Here is a 14,356-nt window from a genome sequence, read left to right on the forward strand (position 1 = left end):
TTTAATAAGAGCAAAGTTTGCACTTAAAGCCCAATGGGGCAAATGTTCAATAAAAAAACAGCATATTTGAAATCATTTCTTTGCCTTTTGTCAATTCACAAAATAATCGTAATCGTAATCGAAAATCGGATTTTGAGAGAAAAAAATCGAGATTTTATTTTTGGGCAAAATCGAACAGCCCTAGTGTCACTATACAAAGTAAACAAACGTAAGCAATGTCAGCTGGTTGCCAAGCAACCCGAATCATGTCTACTCTGCTGAGCGGGGCAGCGAGTATGAGGCGCTGAAACGCTGTCAGCAACCCCATGAGTCGACAGCAACAACCCACTGTCAGGTCCACCCCAGCACCTCAACCAGGTTCAGGTTCTTCACTTGCACCTGGTCATTTCCAGAACCTGGATTCTTCTATGTTTGTTGCTGTTTGAGATAATTTCCTGTCACATGACCCAGTTTTTAGCCAATGTTTAGGTTTGAGACAGATGCCTTTTTCCCTAAAATATTCTGGTCTGGAGAGGAGTTCATGTTCCACTCGCTGACTGCAGAGAGTCCAGCAACCCAAGACCACCACTCTTCCACCACCAGTGGGTCTAAGGTGTTTCTGCTGGTTTTCCTCCAGTCATTATTCTGGACATGAAGACCAAAACACGTCCACTGTGGTCTCCTGTGTCCAGAAGATGCAGCGACTGCCTTGAATGTTATCCACGTGTGAATATGTGTAAATGTGTAAATGTGTAACTCCAAACTGTTTGGAAATGGTTTTAAGACCCTTCCCACATTGATGTCCAACAATAACCTTTCTAAGACCACTGCTGATACCGTTCCCTGCTTTTATGATCAATGAATCAATTAATCAGCGCCTGACATCCTAATCCAAACACGGCATTTAGGCAGAAAACCCCTCAGAAAGTGTGAAGAGTGTTGCAGGGTGTTTTTTTCATTTGGCGAAATCTTTTTAAATAGTTAAAAACAGTTACGTGTTGTTTTGTTTCGGGAGATAGTTTTTGGCAAAGATCCTCTAGAATCAGGTGACATTTATGATTTTACACTCAAAACAAGATTAAAAGACACGCTCTAACTTTTGAGCAAGCCTGTAAGCCATTGTTTTTTGACTAGATATGGCAAACTAGAAGTATCATTTGGTGATAATGGTTCCCTTCTTGACTCGTCGCTGACCCGTCGGCTTCAGGACGGACAGAAACTGGCGGCGAGCGTTCCACTCAGGTAGATAAATACACACTCTCACGCCAGCGCACACTCACACACAGATACTAGGCTGGTCGCGGTGATTGCGTGCCTGCCGGCGTGGCGGGAGCCGCGTGCTCGTTCAGTAGATGCAGATGTTCTTGTAAGTGTGGCGTACAACAACGTCTCGTTTGTACAAAAGGCCTTTGTGACGGTTCTGAGTTTTGACGCCAGGGGGGGGGTCGGGGCGCGCTCAGGCGCAGCCGCACTCCTCCACGATCATGTTGGGAACGTCCCTCTTGACGATGTTGTACTCGTCGTCGAAGTAAAGCATGGACATGGTGCTGAGTTTGGTCGGGATGCAGCAGGAGTTGACCGAGCCCGGGCTCATCCCTCGCATGCGGTACTGGTTCACCACCGCGGTGTGGAAGGAAGAGGCTGATCCCGGGACCCCGGCCATGTAGGCCGGGCAGCTGCCTTCGCAGTAGTTGCCGTAGTAACCGGCCGGCGCAATGATCCAGTCATTCCAACCGATTAGGCGGAAGTCTATGTAGAACTGCTGCCGACAGCACAAACCGCCGCTGTTGCCGTCACACTCCAGACCCCGCTTTCGGATGCGGTGCTTCCCGTCCACCTGTCGCGTACGCACCACTAGGAAGGGCCGATGGGAGGGGTCGCCCGGTTCAACCAGCACAGAGGCCACGCCGGCAGCGTCACAGCCGTCGCACTGGACCTCCAGGTCCTGTCTGCGGTTGCCCTTCCCAAACACGGCCCGGACCGCTTCCGACAGTGGGAACGTGTGCCAACCGCTGCGTTTCAGGTCCACCCGCTTCTCCACCAGCACCCAGCGGCCCGTCCCCCCTCCGCCGCCTCCGGGGATTCCCTCGGCACCACCGAGAGCCCCTGCCTCCTGGTAGTGGATCTTGACAGTGATCTTCCGCCGGAGGCCCTTCTCAAGATTGCCCGGAAGCAGTCGGAAGTATAGCCAGAGGTTGGCCTGGGACACGAACAGACTCTGGTGTCCCTCGTTGGAGATCAGGAAGAACAGGCCGGATTTGGGAGACGTGTGTTCATCTGTAGGAGAGAAAAACAGAAAAGTCTGATTGTTAGTTAGAGCTACATCTGGTTCGTTAATCCGTCAACGCAAACAAAACGCTCCTCATATGACCACGAGAATAACAATCTCCAGTAACCTCCAAGTTCAAATGTCCAAACACATTTACAGTCAGGTAAAAACAATTTGTTTGGCGGAAAAACAGGCTTCAAAGTGCCCATAGATGGCATCACAGGGGGCGTGTCCTGTAATGAACCATATACATTAGGGCTGGGCGATATATCGAGATTTTAATATATATCGATATATTTTCAAACACGATATGGTACGAGACAATATCGTTTATATCGATTTTTTTTTTTTTTTTTACATTTTTTTTTTTTATGATTTTGATATAGCTTATTTTGTGACAAATTGACTTGAATGTTTTATTTGAGATTTGCACAAATGTTTTGTTATTTGCACAACTGTCAACCTCAGTGGAAAAGTCTGCCTGTTACTGTCTACATTGTATTAATTGCACAGTGTATTTTAATTTAATTGTTATGCAGGAAAGGGATATTTGTTTTATTTTATTCAAGAAGCATTTTTATTCTATATACGCAGGCAGTTTATTTTTATTTCATTTGTTTTATACATTTTGATATTGTGCAGACCTCTGTTAACAAAGGAACCTGCGTGACATTTGGCACAAGGCTTTGTATTAAAACTGAGTTTTTTTATAGGGTTTGCCTCAGAAAAAAATGAAGCTTACAGAGATGCTATGCTATAATGCTTTGGGGGAAACCCCAATTAAGGCACATAAAAAATATCGAGATATATATCGAGTATCGCCATTTAGCTAGAAAATATCGAGATATGACTTTTGGTCCATATCGCCCAGCCCTAATATACATACATATATACGGATCGTTATGCCACTTTTGGCCACTGCTGGGTTTTGGAAGCGTTGGATTTTCTTTTATCTGCTGGCATGTGAAAGGTGAAGAGTTATCTCATGCCCCAAGGATGAAACTTTAAGAGTGTTTCCAGGAAACTGACACTGAAGTCAGCAACTTCATCACTGGAATCAGCAATGTTCTGGTCAGAACGGCAAGTTAACGTCAGCGCTGCTCTGGGAATTTGCACCGCGACACACAAACCCACACAAGACCAACCGCTTTGTCCTCAACGATTTGTTCTCGCCTTGTTTCGTCCACTAACTCTCAATCACCGCGTCAGCTGATCTCCGCGGCAGCACCTGATAGGCCAACCGCGGCGGGGCCGGTTCTGGGACTGAACCCAGTTGGCCTCGGGTCCGGCTTTTGTAAATGACAGCACCGAGAGAAAGGGAGGAAGGACACGAGCGAGGACAGCAGGAGGGTGGTGGGCACGGCTGGAGCCCGCGGGGGGTTCACCGAGTTCGCCGTTCGTGTCCGGGCCGAAGCTGTGACCCGCCCCCTTCTACTTCCTTCCAGCAGCAGCGCCCTGAGAGTGACAGCTGAAAGCCCCCTGGGGGGGCGCTGGGAGGCGGCCACGCCGTGGCGCCGCATTCAAACGCGTGGCTTTGCAGCGAAAAGCGTGATGAGGGAAAATAAGCGGCATTTACATGACACTGGCCACTTTCTACGGCAGCACAATGAAGAGATCCCGGCTGTCTGAAGGAGACCCAGTGTGTTCTTTCTTCTCCCGGTTCTGCTCAGAAGCCTAATGATGTCTTCCAAATTACCCGAGCTAACTTGAAAGGTTTCTATTTCAGGAGACCTGCTACAATGTGCTCGAGCAGTGCCTTTGAAAGCAGTTAAATGACTTTGTTTGCCCACTGATTAGTGTGTGTCAGTGTCAACAGGTGGCCACCAAAGAAGGGCCCTGTCTTTAAGGTGCCTGTTCCTCCCGTAAACCACAGCCTTCCGTGATGGAAGAGGCCTGTTCAGACCGGCTCTGGAGCTCTGCAGCCCGTCAGCTGCAGCGCTCCTCACACACATCGCTCACTCCACATAAAGGAATCAGCTGTGAGCGCTGTAAACGTCCCCGGGCCACGAGAACTTTGCCTGCTTCGCCGCCAAGAGTCCGTACGTGCCTCGACAGCGCCGAGCCTCGAGGAGAGAAGAGACGAACGCACAGCGACTGTTGTAAACACACTGGGGCCTGTTTATATGACCTTTGGACACCTAAATCGCGCTGGGAGTTACAGATGGGTCTGAAGACAAACTTGAGAAGCTGCAACTAACCGGCAAGGCTGGTGTACAAGTGCAAGAGGCGAGAAAAAGTAGTGCAGCCCCTGAAAATGTCGGCTTTGGTTCTGTAAACCTCAACCGCCACAGGGACATGAACTAGAACAAGGGAAGTGTGACGACCCACAGCTTTTCTGAAGAGTCGCTCTCAAACCTGATCGTATCAGAGCTCAACTAGATGCCTTCTTGACAAAGGTTAACTCCGCCCACTCCAGTTAATGCAAACATTACATATTTGACATTAAGACCACAGAAGTCCTCTTTGGTCTCATTTGCTGATTGCCTTTATAAATTCATCATTGCAGATAGTTTAGAAATGGTTCTGTAATCCTTTCCAGATTCTCTGTGACTACAGCTGATGTTTTTCTCTCTTGGCATTATGTTAACACACACCTGAATACAATATGAAATACCCCCATGAGTCCCCAGCATCCACCTTTAGCCGCAATAAGGTGGAGTAGTGGTTCCTGATTGGCTGCAAATCTTTTAAGCTGCTTCAACCCTTAAAAAAATGTGACACGTACAGAGGACGTGGTCCGCCGGTCCAGGTTCAAGTCCCAGCCCGTGATGCTTTGCTGCACGTCTGCTTACTGTTGATAATAAAGGCCTCGACAGACACAAACATCAGAAGCAAACTTGGAAGACTAGTAGGAAATGATGATGCAGATACAAAAGAGCACTGATTCACTTCTTGACTTTCTTTTCTGGGTCATTCACAGCCTTTCCTGATCAGGACTGATGAAAATTAGGAGGAAGAGGACTGATGATGATGATGATGAGGGACTGATGAGTAGGAGGAGGAAGACAGATGATGAAGAGGAATGATGATGAGGAGGACTGATGATGTGGAGGACTGATGAGGAGGAAGATAGATGATAATGATGATGAGGAGGAGGAATGTTGATGATGATGATGATGATGATGATGATGATGATGTTGATGATGATGATGATGATGATGATGACAAGGGGGAATGATGTTGATGAGGACTGATGAACGGGAGGACTAATGATAAGGAAGAGGAGGACTGATGATGAGGAAGAGGAAGACTGATGATGAGGAAGAGGAAGACTGATGATGAGGAAGAGGAAGACTGATGATTAGGAAGAGGAAGACTGATGATTAGGAAGAGGAAGACTGATGATTAGGAGGACGGATGATGATGAGGATTAATGATGAGGAAGATTAATGATGAAGAGGAGGAAGAATGATGATGAGGAGGACTGATGATGAGGAGAACTGATGATGAGGAGGATAGATAATGATTATGAGGAGGAGGATATATGACGAGGAGGAGGAAAACTGATGATGAAGACTGATGTTCATGATGAGGACTGACGATGATGATGATAATGAGGAGGAGGACTGATGTTAATGAAGAAGAGGAGGAGGACTGATGATGAGGAAGAGGAAGACTGATGATTAGGAGGACGGATGATGATGATGATGAGGATTAATGATGATGAGGAAGATTAATGATGAGGAGGAGGAAGACTGATGATGATGAGGATAGATGATAATGATGAGGACTGTTGTTAATGAGGATGACTGATGATCAGCCACTGATGATAATGATGATGATGATGATGATGATGATGATGATGATGAAGAGGACTGGTGTTTAGAGCAGCACCTGTCTGCGATTTCTAAATGCTGTAGAAGCACTAAGGGGGTACTTGGGATTGGCCACATGATTTCTTTGTCCCTCATTGTTTTCAGGGTTTTGTTGAATAATCATGGTGTGATAAAAGATGAAGATTAGACGTTGCTGCTCATCGGAGGTTGTATTTGTTGGATACTCTGACTTGTATTATTTCTTTACACAATAAAACCCTGAGGATAAAGAGAGGAGGTACCAGCCTTTGCCCGTGATCACATCTCCTGATGAAATCTTAATTGGAGTCTTTAACGACGTCACGAGTTCACTGGGTGCAAACGGCTAAAGTGAACAGTCGAGCAGCGCCGATCTGAACTCTCCACTGACCCTTATCTCGTGCCCCCTCCCTGCCTCCCAGCTCCCTGCTCCGCTACCCTGGATACGGGACACCAAATCCGTCAGCGGGGACTCATGGGAGCGTATCAGCTCGGCACCGTCTCCATCACCTGCCCGGGGCGGCTTGGCAGAGCCGCCACCTCTGTGCAACCGGAGATAAGACGATGCCGCCGTTCACCCCGCGCTCACCTATCCACCTCCATTACACACCGCCCCTCCTCCCCTCCTCCTCCAGCAGCTCCCCTGGCAGCGTCCATCATGGGGGGGCCAGAGCCAACTGGCCAAGAGGCAGATGGGGGTCCGGGGGAGCAGGGACCCACGCCAGCACCATGGTACAATGCCACACAAAGGCTCAAAGGTGTGAGGAAGAATAGAGCTAAAAAAAAAAAACAGAAGCAGAAGAAGAAGAAGGAGGCCAGCGAACCTCAAGAACGACAAAAGCATTCTTTTCATCCCTGCAGTATGAACACAAAAACACCCATACCCCCCCAGAACAACCCCACTGGGACTCAGATGTCTCATGCATTATTCTGAGCAATTTTCTTTTGTTTTGCTGTTTTTTTCAGGAACATTGACATGTTCAGCAGGAACCTACACCGCTCTTATAATAATTGCCCCGCTTTTGTTCGCCTGTCATGAGCGCGCTTACATCGTCCCCGTTGGACGGCACGACCTTCGGCCCATTGAGGGTGATTGTACCAAAAGAAGTAGCGGTGCCTTTACTTACTGAATGATCGATCCAAAGTGAAAAAAAATTAAATAATGGGGGCAACCCTAAGTACCCCCTCACTGCTTCCAGAGGATTTAATAGCATCACTGACGAAATGATCATCAGCTGGTGTCCAGTCCTGTAGAAAAGTAGATTTTCCGGCAGTTTGCTGGTCTGGAAAATGAAGGTGTGTGTTAAAACACTGCCAAGAGGGAAATAAATCAACATTGGACTTCAAGTATCAGGTTCTGCTGTGAAATGGTTTTCCTCTGATCTATCTGGAAGATCGTTTTCTGTGGCTGCTGATGAATTCACATCCTCTTCTGCATCACTCACCTTTGGTGTGCCACAAGGGTCTGTTTTAGGGCCTTTATTGTTTATGTTATATCTGCTCCATTTGCAGCATATTGCCCTCCCTCTAGGAGCCCCCCTTCCTCTGGGACCCCCCTCCCTCTCAGTCTAAGATCTTTAGACTGTCATCTCTTTTAAAAAGCAGCTAAAAACTTTTCAAGCTTTTGCTTAGTTTTTATATTTTACGTTTTGTGTTTAATTGTGAATTTTATCTTGAAATGTTGCTCACTTTACTTCGAGTAGCAACTGTTGCTGCACTTCAGTCTGAAAATTACGACGGAGTATTAGGGCCAAACAAAAAAACAAAAAAAGGAAATTACGAGAATAAAGTCATAATGTAATGAGAATAAAGTCGTAAAATTACGAGAATAAAGTCATAATATTACGAGAATAAAGTCGTAAAATTACGAGAATAAAGTCATAATATTACGAGAATAAAGTCGTAATATATTATAGATATATAAATATAACTTCACAAGATGCTCAATATTCCTCATTTTAACACAGGGAGAAGAAGCTCGTCCTGTTAGAGTTCTCATAAATTATATTCTCATAATATTACGACTTTATTCTCGCAACATTACGACTTTATTCTCGTAATGTTACGAGTTTATTCTCGTAATTTTACGACTTTATTCTCGTAATATTACGACTTTATTCTATTACGACTTTATTCTCGCAACATTACGACTTTATTCTCGTAATTTTACGACTTTATTCTCATTATATTATGACTTTATTCTCGTAATTTCCAATTTTTTTTGTCTTAGTTTGGCCCTAATACTCCGTCGTAGAAAATGGCCAAAACCGTTTTGAAATCATCTGGAGTTCAACATTCTCCACTGGGAAAGTGGAAAACATTGGGACGGACTATCAGCAAAGACACACCCAAGACTCCGTCTCAGAGCCTACCGGACTCACTGAGGTAAGGTTCATGGAAACCTCCGTGCCCCTCCGTCGAGCACGGCGGTGGACGGATGACGGTCTGGGGACGACGGGACTAATATCACAGGCTTAAAATCAGTTTGAGAGTTTGTGACTGAAACACGAAACGCATCGATATTTGACTCACTGACGTCTGAACAGTCAACATTTTCTCAACTTCTCCCACGTAACGTTTTTCTATCAGAGAGATCAACTAGAACCCGAGTCACTAGAACCTGACCCAAAGTATCGGTAAGGTCGGAGGAGAGGCTGTTCTCACATGAATGTGTTCAGCTTCTGCTTAAAGAACGCTTCATCTCAGAAGTTCTCAGCACGAGTGACAGATCGTAGGTGACGGACCGTAAGTGACGGGTGCAGGGTTCTGTGGGCCGGTGCCTTCAGCTGTGTTTGCATACGTTCAGAGAGCAACAGCTGGCGTCTCTGGACTTCTAACAGACAGTGACACACACAGCTTTACTAAAGAAAGGGTCAAGTTGAAGGCCTGTGTTCGTATTTAAACTGGGGATTAATCGATGGGAGTACAGAGCGTCTGAATCTGGACTCGGAGGTCTTGTTTTCATCCCTCCAGATGATTCGTGGAGGCGGTTTAAGGACTTTATCTTCCACCCGTCCACGGTTTCCATCAGCCTGAGCAGCTTGCTAGCACCGGGCGTGGTGATTTGACCAGAGGATGAAGGTGACGGCTACGCCGGTCCCGTCAGTTCACATTTGCTTTCCAACACTTGCTGCCTCGTCCTTCGTGTCTCCAAGTTGGTGAGCCGAGCCTCAAAAATAGGATGTCTGTCTCTGGGTTTGGCTTAGGTGGGCTTTCAGGTGGCCACCTCACATGCTGACAGTCTGGTAAACCTTAAAACCAAAAAACTTAGTGAACCCTTGACAAAAATGAGATTAGCACCATCAAACACCAGGGCCTGAAATAGGGATGGGCGGTATGGACTAAAAAATGTATCACGATTATTTCTGGCATTTATCCCGATAACGATAAAAATGATGATAAAAAAGTAACAATTCAACTCCACTTTTTTAACTATGAATCTATCTCGCTCTCAGATCCGCCATGTTTGTTACACAAAAACGTCATCAACGGGAATCTTTCTTTCTTTCTTTCTTTCTTTCTTTCTTTCTTTCTTTCTTTCTTTCTTTCTTTCTTTCTTTCTTTCTTCCCTTCCCTCCTCCTTTCCTCCTGCTCTTTCCTTCCTTCTTCCCTTCCTCTTTTCTCCCTTCCTTCCTCCTTTCCTTGTTTTCTCCCTTCCTTCTCCCCTTTCCTTCCTTCCTTCCTTCCTTCCTTCCATCCTTCCTTCCTTCTTTTTTCCCCTTCCTTCCTTCTTTCCTCCTGCTCTCTCCTTCCTTCTTCCCTTCCTCCTTTCTCCCTTCCTTCCTTCTTTCCTTGTTGTCTTCCTTCCTTCCTTCCTTCCTTCCTTCCTTCCTTCCTTCCTTCCTTCCTTCCTTCCTTCCTTCCTTCCTTCCTTCCTTCCTTCCTTCCTTCCTTCCTTCCTTCCTTCCTTCCTTCCTTCCTTCCTTCCAAAAATCAGCTTTACACAAAAACATCATCAACGGGAATTTATCGTTTTTACCGCGACATGACAAATTCTTATCGTGAGGAATTTTTTGACGGTATATCGTGACCGGTAAAATATCGCCCATTCCTAGCCTGAACACATGGGATCATGGGAATTATATATTATAAGTATATAATTATAATAAACCAGCCAAGACATCAGGAAAAGAACAGATGACCTTCACAAGTCAGGTTCATCCTGGATGGTCCCACCTTGGATGGGGGGCTCCAAAACCACTGTAAAACAGCCAACAGCAAGAACAGTTTGTGGATGCGTGCAGAGACAAGGAGCTTCAGTAACTGAAGTGTTACATCATTGTTGTTCAGGGGGGGGCAGGAGTAAGCTTGTAGGGCCCAGAACATCATCTCAACTGTGAGAAACGGAGGTGGCAGCACCATGATGAGGGGCTCATGGAGTCACGTGGAAACGTCCCAAGAAATCACCCAACAAATTCCAGTTTGAGCGTGAAGGTGTCCTCCAAATAAACATTAACATAAATATTCCTCCAGATTAGTTGGAAAGTGGTTTACAGGACACATCTGGTCCTCACGATCCCAGCAAGGGTTTTGACAAGTTTCTGGAAAGTTTTTCGAGGCACTTGAGCCAAGTTGAGGAGATTAGAGTAGCCAGCAGCGATCAGATGTTGTCTAGGCAGCTGAGACCAAGCAGGTGCTTTAGCTCCATGTGGTGAAGTGGCAAGAAAAAGTATGTGAACCCCAGGAAATGTTTTTCTGCACCAATTTATCAAGAAACCTGAGCTGGTATTAACTTGAACAATCAGTTTAATTGGAAGGATTTGGACTGAATATAAGTGGACAACCTCAGACACTAGGTTAAATTTATGTTTCTGTGATCAGGCCGTCAAACCTGGTGTCATCGGTCTCTTCCGAACATCGGTGCTATTGGTTATTGATCATATTCAAATCTGAAGCATGCTTTTTCGGAGCAGAAACAGGACGATCGATAAGTGTCCAAGAAGAAACTGTAATCATACTTGTTTTAAGGTAGTTCTGAAGTGGGATGCCGACTCTCAGACATCCAAAGACCACAAGGTCTCAGTACCAGAATCTTCAAGACCGGTTCTTTGTTCCAAAGCAAATCGACCAGGAAGGTTTTGGAATTTGAAATCAGTCATGAAAAATCTCTGCGAAAAACCTTTGGGAACTCCGACCTTCAGCAGGAGGGTCCCCCCTTATGAGCCTGGTCCTGCTCAAGGTTTCTTCCCTCCTAAAGGGGAGTTTTTTCTTGCCACTGTTTGGCTTAAGGCTTTTCTCCCACTATGGGAGTTTTTACCTGCCATTGTTTATGTTATTATGTTATTTAAATTAAATACTTTCTGAAAACCGCGAATGAGATGTGTACCTGGCTGCGGTACTCTACTGCCCTTAGTTTTCAGCAACTTGTGCTTTTTATTATTTTACCTTCTTTTCTCATCATTTTATTTCATTTTATTTGTTATTTACGGTTGTGTCTTGCCGCTTTTAATGTTGATGTAAAGCACTTTGAATTACCTTGTGTTGAATTGTGCTATATAAATAAACTTGCCTTGCCTTATGTTTATGTAATAATTTCTCGTTGGTCATGTTCTGGGTCTCTGGAAAGCGCCTAGAGACAACTTATGTTGTATTAGACGCTATACAAATAAAATAAAATAAAATTGAATTGAATTAATTGGAGAAAGTCCCTAACTAATGTGGTGCGTGGGCCGGGCGCGCGTCCACAGCTGAGTCTTACCGGACTCCGCGAAGCTGATGATCTCGGAGGTCTCGGACTGGACCTCGTTGTTGAAGTTCTGCCCGTCCACGCTGGGGATCTCCACGCGGCCGTCCTCCCGCACCTTCCCCGCGTGCAGCCTGCGCAGCGCCGTCACCATGGCCGCCTTGGGGATCGGGTGGGTGATGTTGGGCCGCTCCCGCATCTGCAGCCGGTCCAGGATGTGCCTCTTCACCGCCTCCACGAAGTCGATGTCCACCACCGGCTGCTCCGCCGTCCTGAGGCCGCAGGAGGCGCATGCATGCGGGGCAGAGGGGTCCGAGCCCCCGCTGCCGTGCACGCGCAGGGCAAGGCATGCAAGCATAATAATGGCCACATGCAAGCCGGAGAAACTCATTTTTTTTAATCGAGTTACAGAGAAATGAACAGAAAAGGGCTCAGGATGTTAAACGCGTGTGTAAGAAAAAAAATGTGCAAGTTCCGGAAGAAAATCCACTGGAGCTCCAAAAGAAATCCACAGACGTCCCGGAAATATCCCCCCACAACACGCACAAAAGTGCTCCAGAAACTCTGAGTTCCACCCCAGCCTGTATCAATTCAGCGTTTTATTTTTATCCGGCTGTCTTGTGCGCAAAATGAAGGCTCATCTCTGGGATTTCGAGGCGCACGCACGCACATTGACGCGCAGCAGTCATTCCACTTTCAGTTCAAATCTGCCGCATCAGACAAAGAAACGCCACAACATGAGCGAGGAAAACCACCTGGCGACTACTTTCCATCCGTGTGACCCACAGTAAGAGAAGAAAAAAACAGCAGAAAGTGCACTTGTGGAGCTGCGAGTCCCGGTGTGTCCGTGTCTTTTACGCGCCCGTGTGTTTCTGGATGCTCAGCTGCGTTACTGCGTTACTGCTGCAACACCCCTTTTCTGTCTCTTTGCGATCCACGGAGACTCCGCACCCAAAGTCTTTATACGGAGTGGAAACCACGTGGGGATTTCCACCAACAGGCCGGCGGATTAGAGAGGCGCTCCTGCGTCTTCAGGTGCAGTTTGCATAATGTTTCCCCTGCAGGCGGCTGTCACACTCCTCACACTCCTCAGCCTCCGGGGCTGAAGTTGGGCTGAAGTTTGGCTGTGGAGACACTTCTGTAGCCTGCAGACACGACTCTGTAAAACAGCTCCCGCTAAGCTCCAAACATCACTTACACTGCCATTTACAAACTCACTTCAAGGAATAATGTACTACCAAAAAATATTAGAGGAATGTTCACAGAGAGAGAAAGGGGCTATAATCTAAGGGGAGAACAGAACTACATTTTAGAAAACTTAAAGTACGAACAACAATGAAAAGCATGTGCATATCGAACTGGAACAGTTTGGAGCAGGAAATGAAACAAAGTACTAACATAAATCTGTTTAAAAAGAGATACAAAAAATGATTTATAAACAGGTATATGGAAGAGGAAATGGGTTAACGAGGAGTGTGATAAACAAATAAAATAGGAAAAATGGTATATTATACTTGCTTAAGATATGTTTAGATATTTATGTGGATATTTATGTAGTATATATTATATGTTGAGAGGGATAGTTATAATTATGTAATATATGTTATATATTTATTATGTTTGTAGCATATATATATATATATATATATATATATATATATATATATATATATATATATAGGGATATATAGGGATATTTATGTAGTTTATATGGTGGATATTTATATAGATTTATATACAGTAATATTTATATAATTCTATATATTGATATAATATTTATATTTTCTATATACTTATATGGATAATTATGTAGTAATAGGCATGTTTACGTAGTATTTATATAGACTATATTTATATGGATATTGTGTATATATAATAATAGCAATAATGTAAATTCATAGTTATAGAGGAGTAGGAACTAGGAAATAGTGTATACTTCTTCCTACTCATTTTTTGAACCTATATGTGCATATGAAGATGTTACTGTTTATTTTTATTTCTTATATACATGTTCGAAATAAATTCATTCATTCATTCATTCATTCATTCATTCATTCATTCATTCATTCATTCATTCATTCATTCATTCATTCATTCATTCACTTCCACTCAATACGAGTAAGTCAGCATCATTTCATCCATCCACGGTTCTGGATGCTGGATAAAATATTTTACGTTGAATAAAAACCCAATAAACTTTAACGCTGCCTGCAGGAGAGTCGTTTGGTACAGACGTCGAAACAAACTCCATCATTCCAAACAAACGCTCAGATCCATATCAGAACTGTTTCCAATTGCACAACATCATATTTATTTATTTTTTATTTTTTTATTTTAATCTACACGTGACACTTTCCCTGAGGCGCTGTACTATTATGTTGTTATATGTTACTAACCAAGTTTTTCCACCCTCGGGATTAATACAATTCTATCTATCTATCTATCTATCTATCTATCTATCTATCTATCTATCTATCTATCTATCTATCTATCTATCTATCTATCTATCTATCTATCTATCTATCTATCTATCTATCTATCTATCTATCTATCTATCTATCTATCTATCTATCTATCTATCTATCTATCTATCTATCTATCTATCTATCTATCCAGACAAACGTCTCCATC

At 44.6% G+C, this 14,356-nt stretch overlaps 1 protein-coding gene across 1 annotated transcript; it reads right to left on the reverse strand.

Moving 5' to 3' along the window:
* Positions 1 to 833: 833 nt before the first annotated feature.
* Positions 834 to 12,736, reverse strand: inhbb (inhibin subunit beta B). The gene is made up of 2 exons (XM_061724072.1): positions 11,741 to 12,736; positions 834 to 2,256 (listed from the first exon to the last, which is right to left on the reverse strand). Exons 1-2 carry the CDS (start codon positions 12,114 to 12,116, stop codon positions 1,436 to 1,438), a joined length of 1,197 nt encoding a protein of 398 aa, XP_061580056.1. The 5' UTR covers positions 12,117 to 12,736; the 3' UTR covers positions 834 to 1,435.
* Between the last annotated feature and the right edge of the window lie 1,620 nt (positions 12,737 to 14,356).

The sequence above is a fragment of the Cololabis saira genome, chromosome 6 (assembly GCF_033807715.1).
Source record: "Cololabis saira isolate AMF1-May2022 chromosome 6, fColSai1.1, whole genome shotgun sequence".
Lineage (NCBI taxonomy): Eukaryota > Metazoa > Chordata > Actinopteri > Beloniformes > Belonidae > Cololabis > Cololabis saira.

Bases quoted from the DNA above. Each gene is read 5' to 3' on its own strand.
- inhbb (XM_061724072.1), bottom strand. From the start codon at position 12,116: ATGAGTTTCTCCGGCTTGCATGTGGCCATTATTATGCTTGCATGCCTT. The intron at 2,257-11,740 runs GTAAGACTCAGC...TCTCTCCTACAG, and splicing joins CATCAGCTTCGCGGAGTCCG to ATGAACACACGTCTCCCAAA.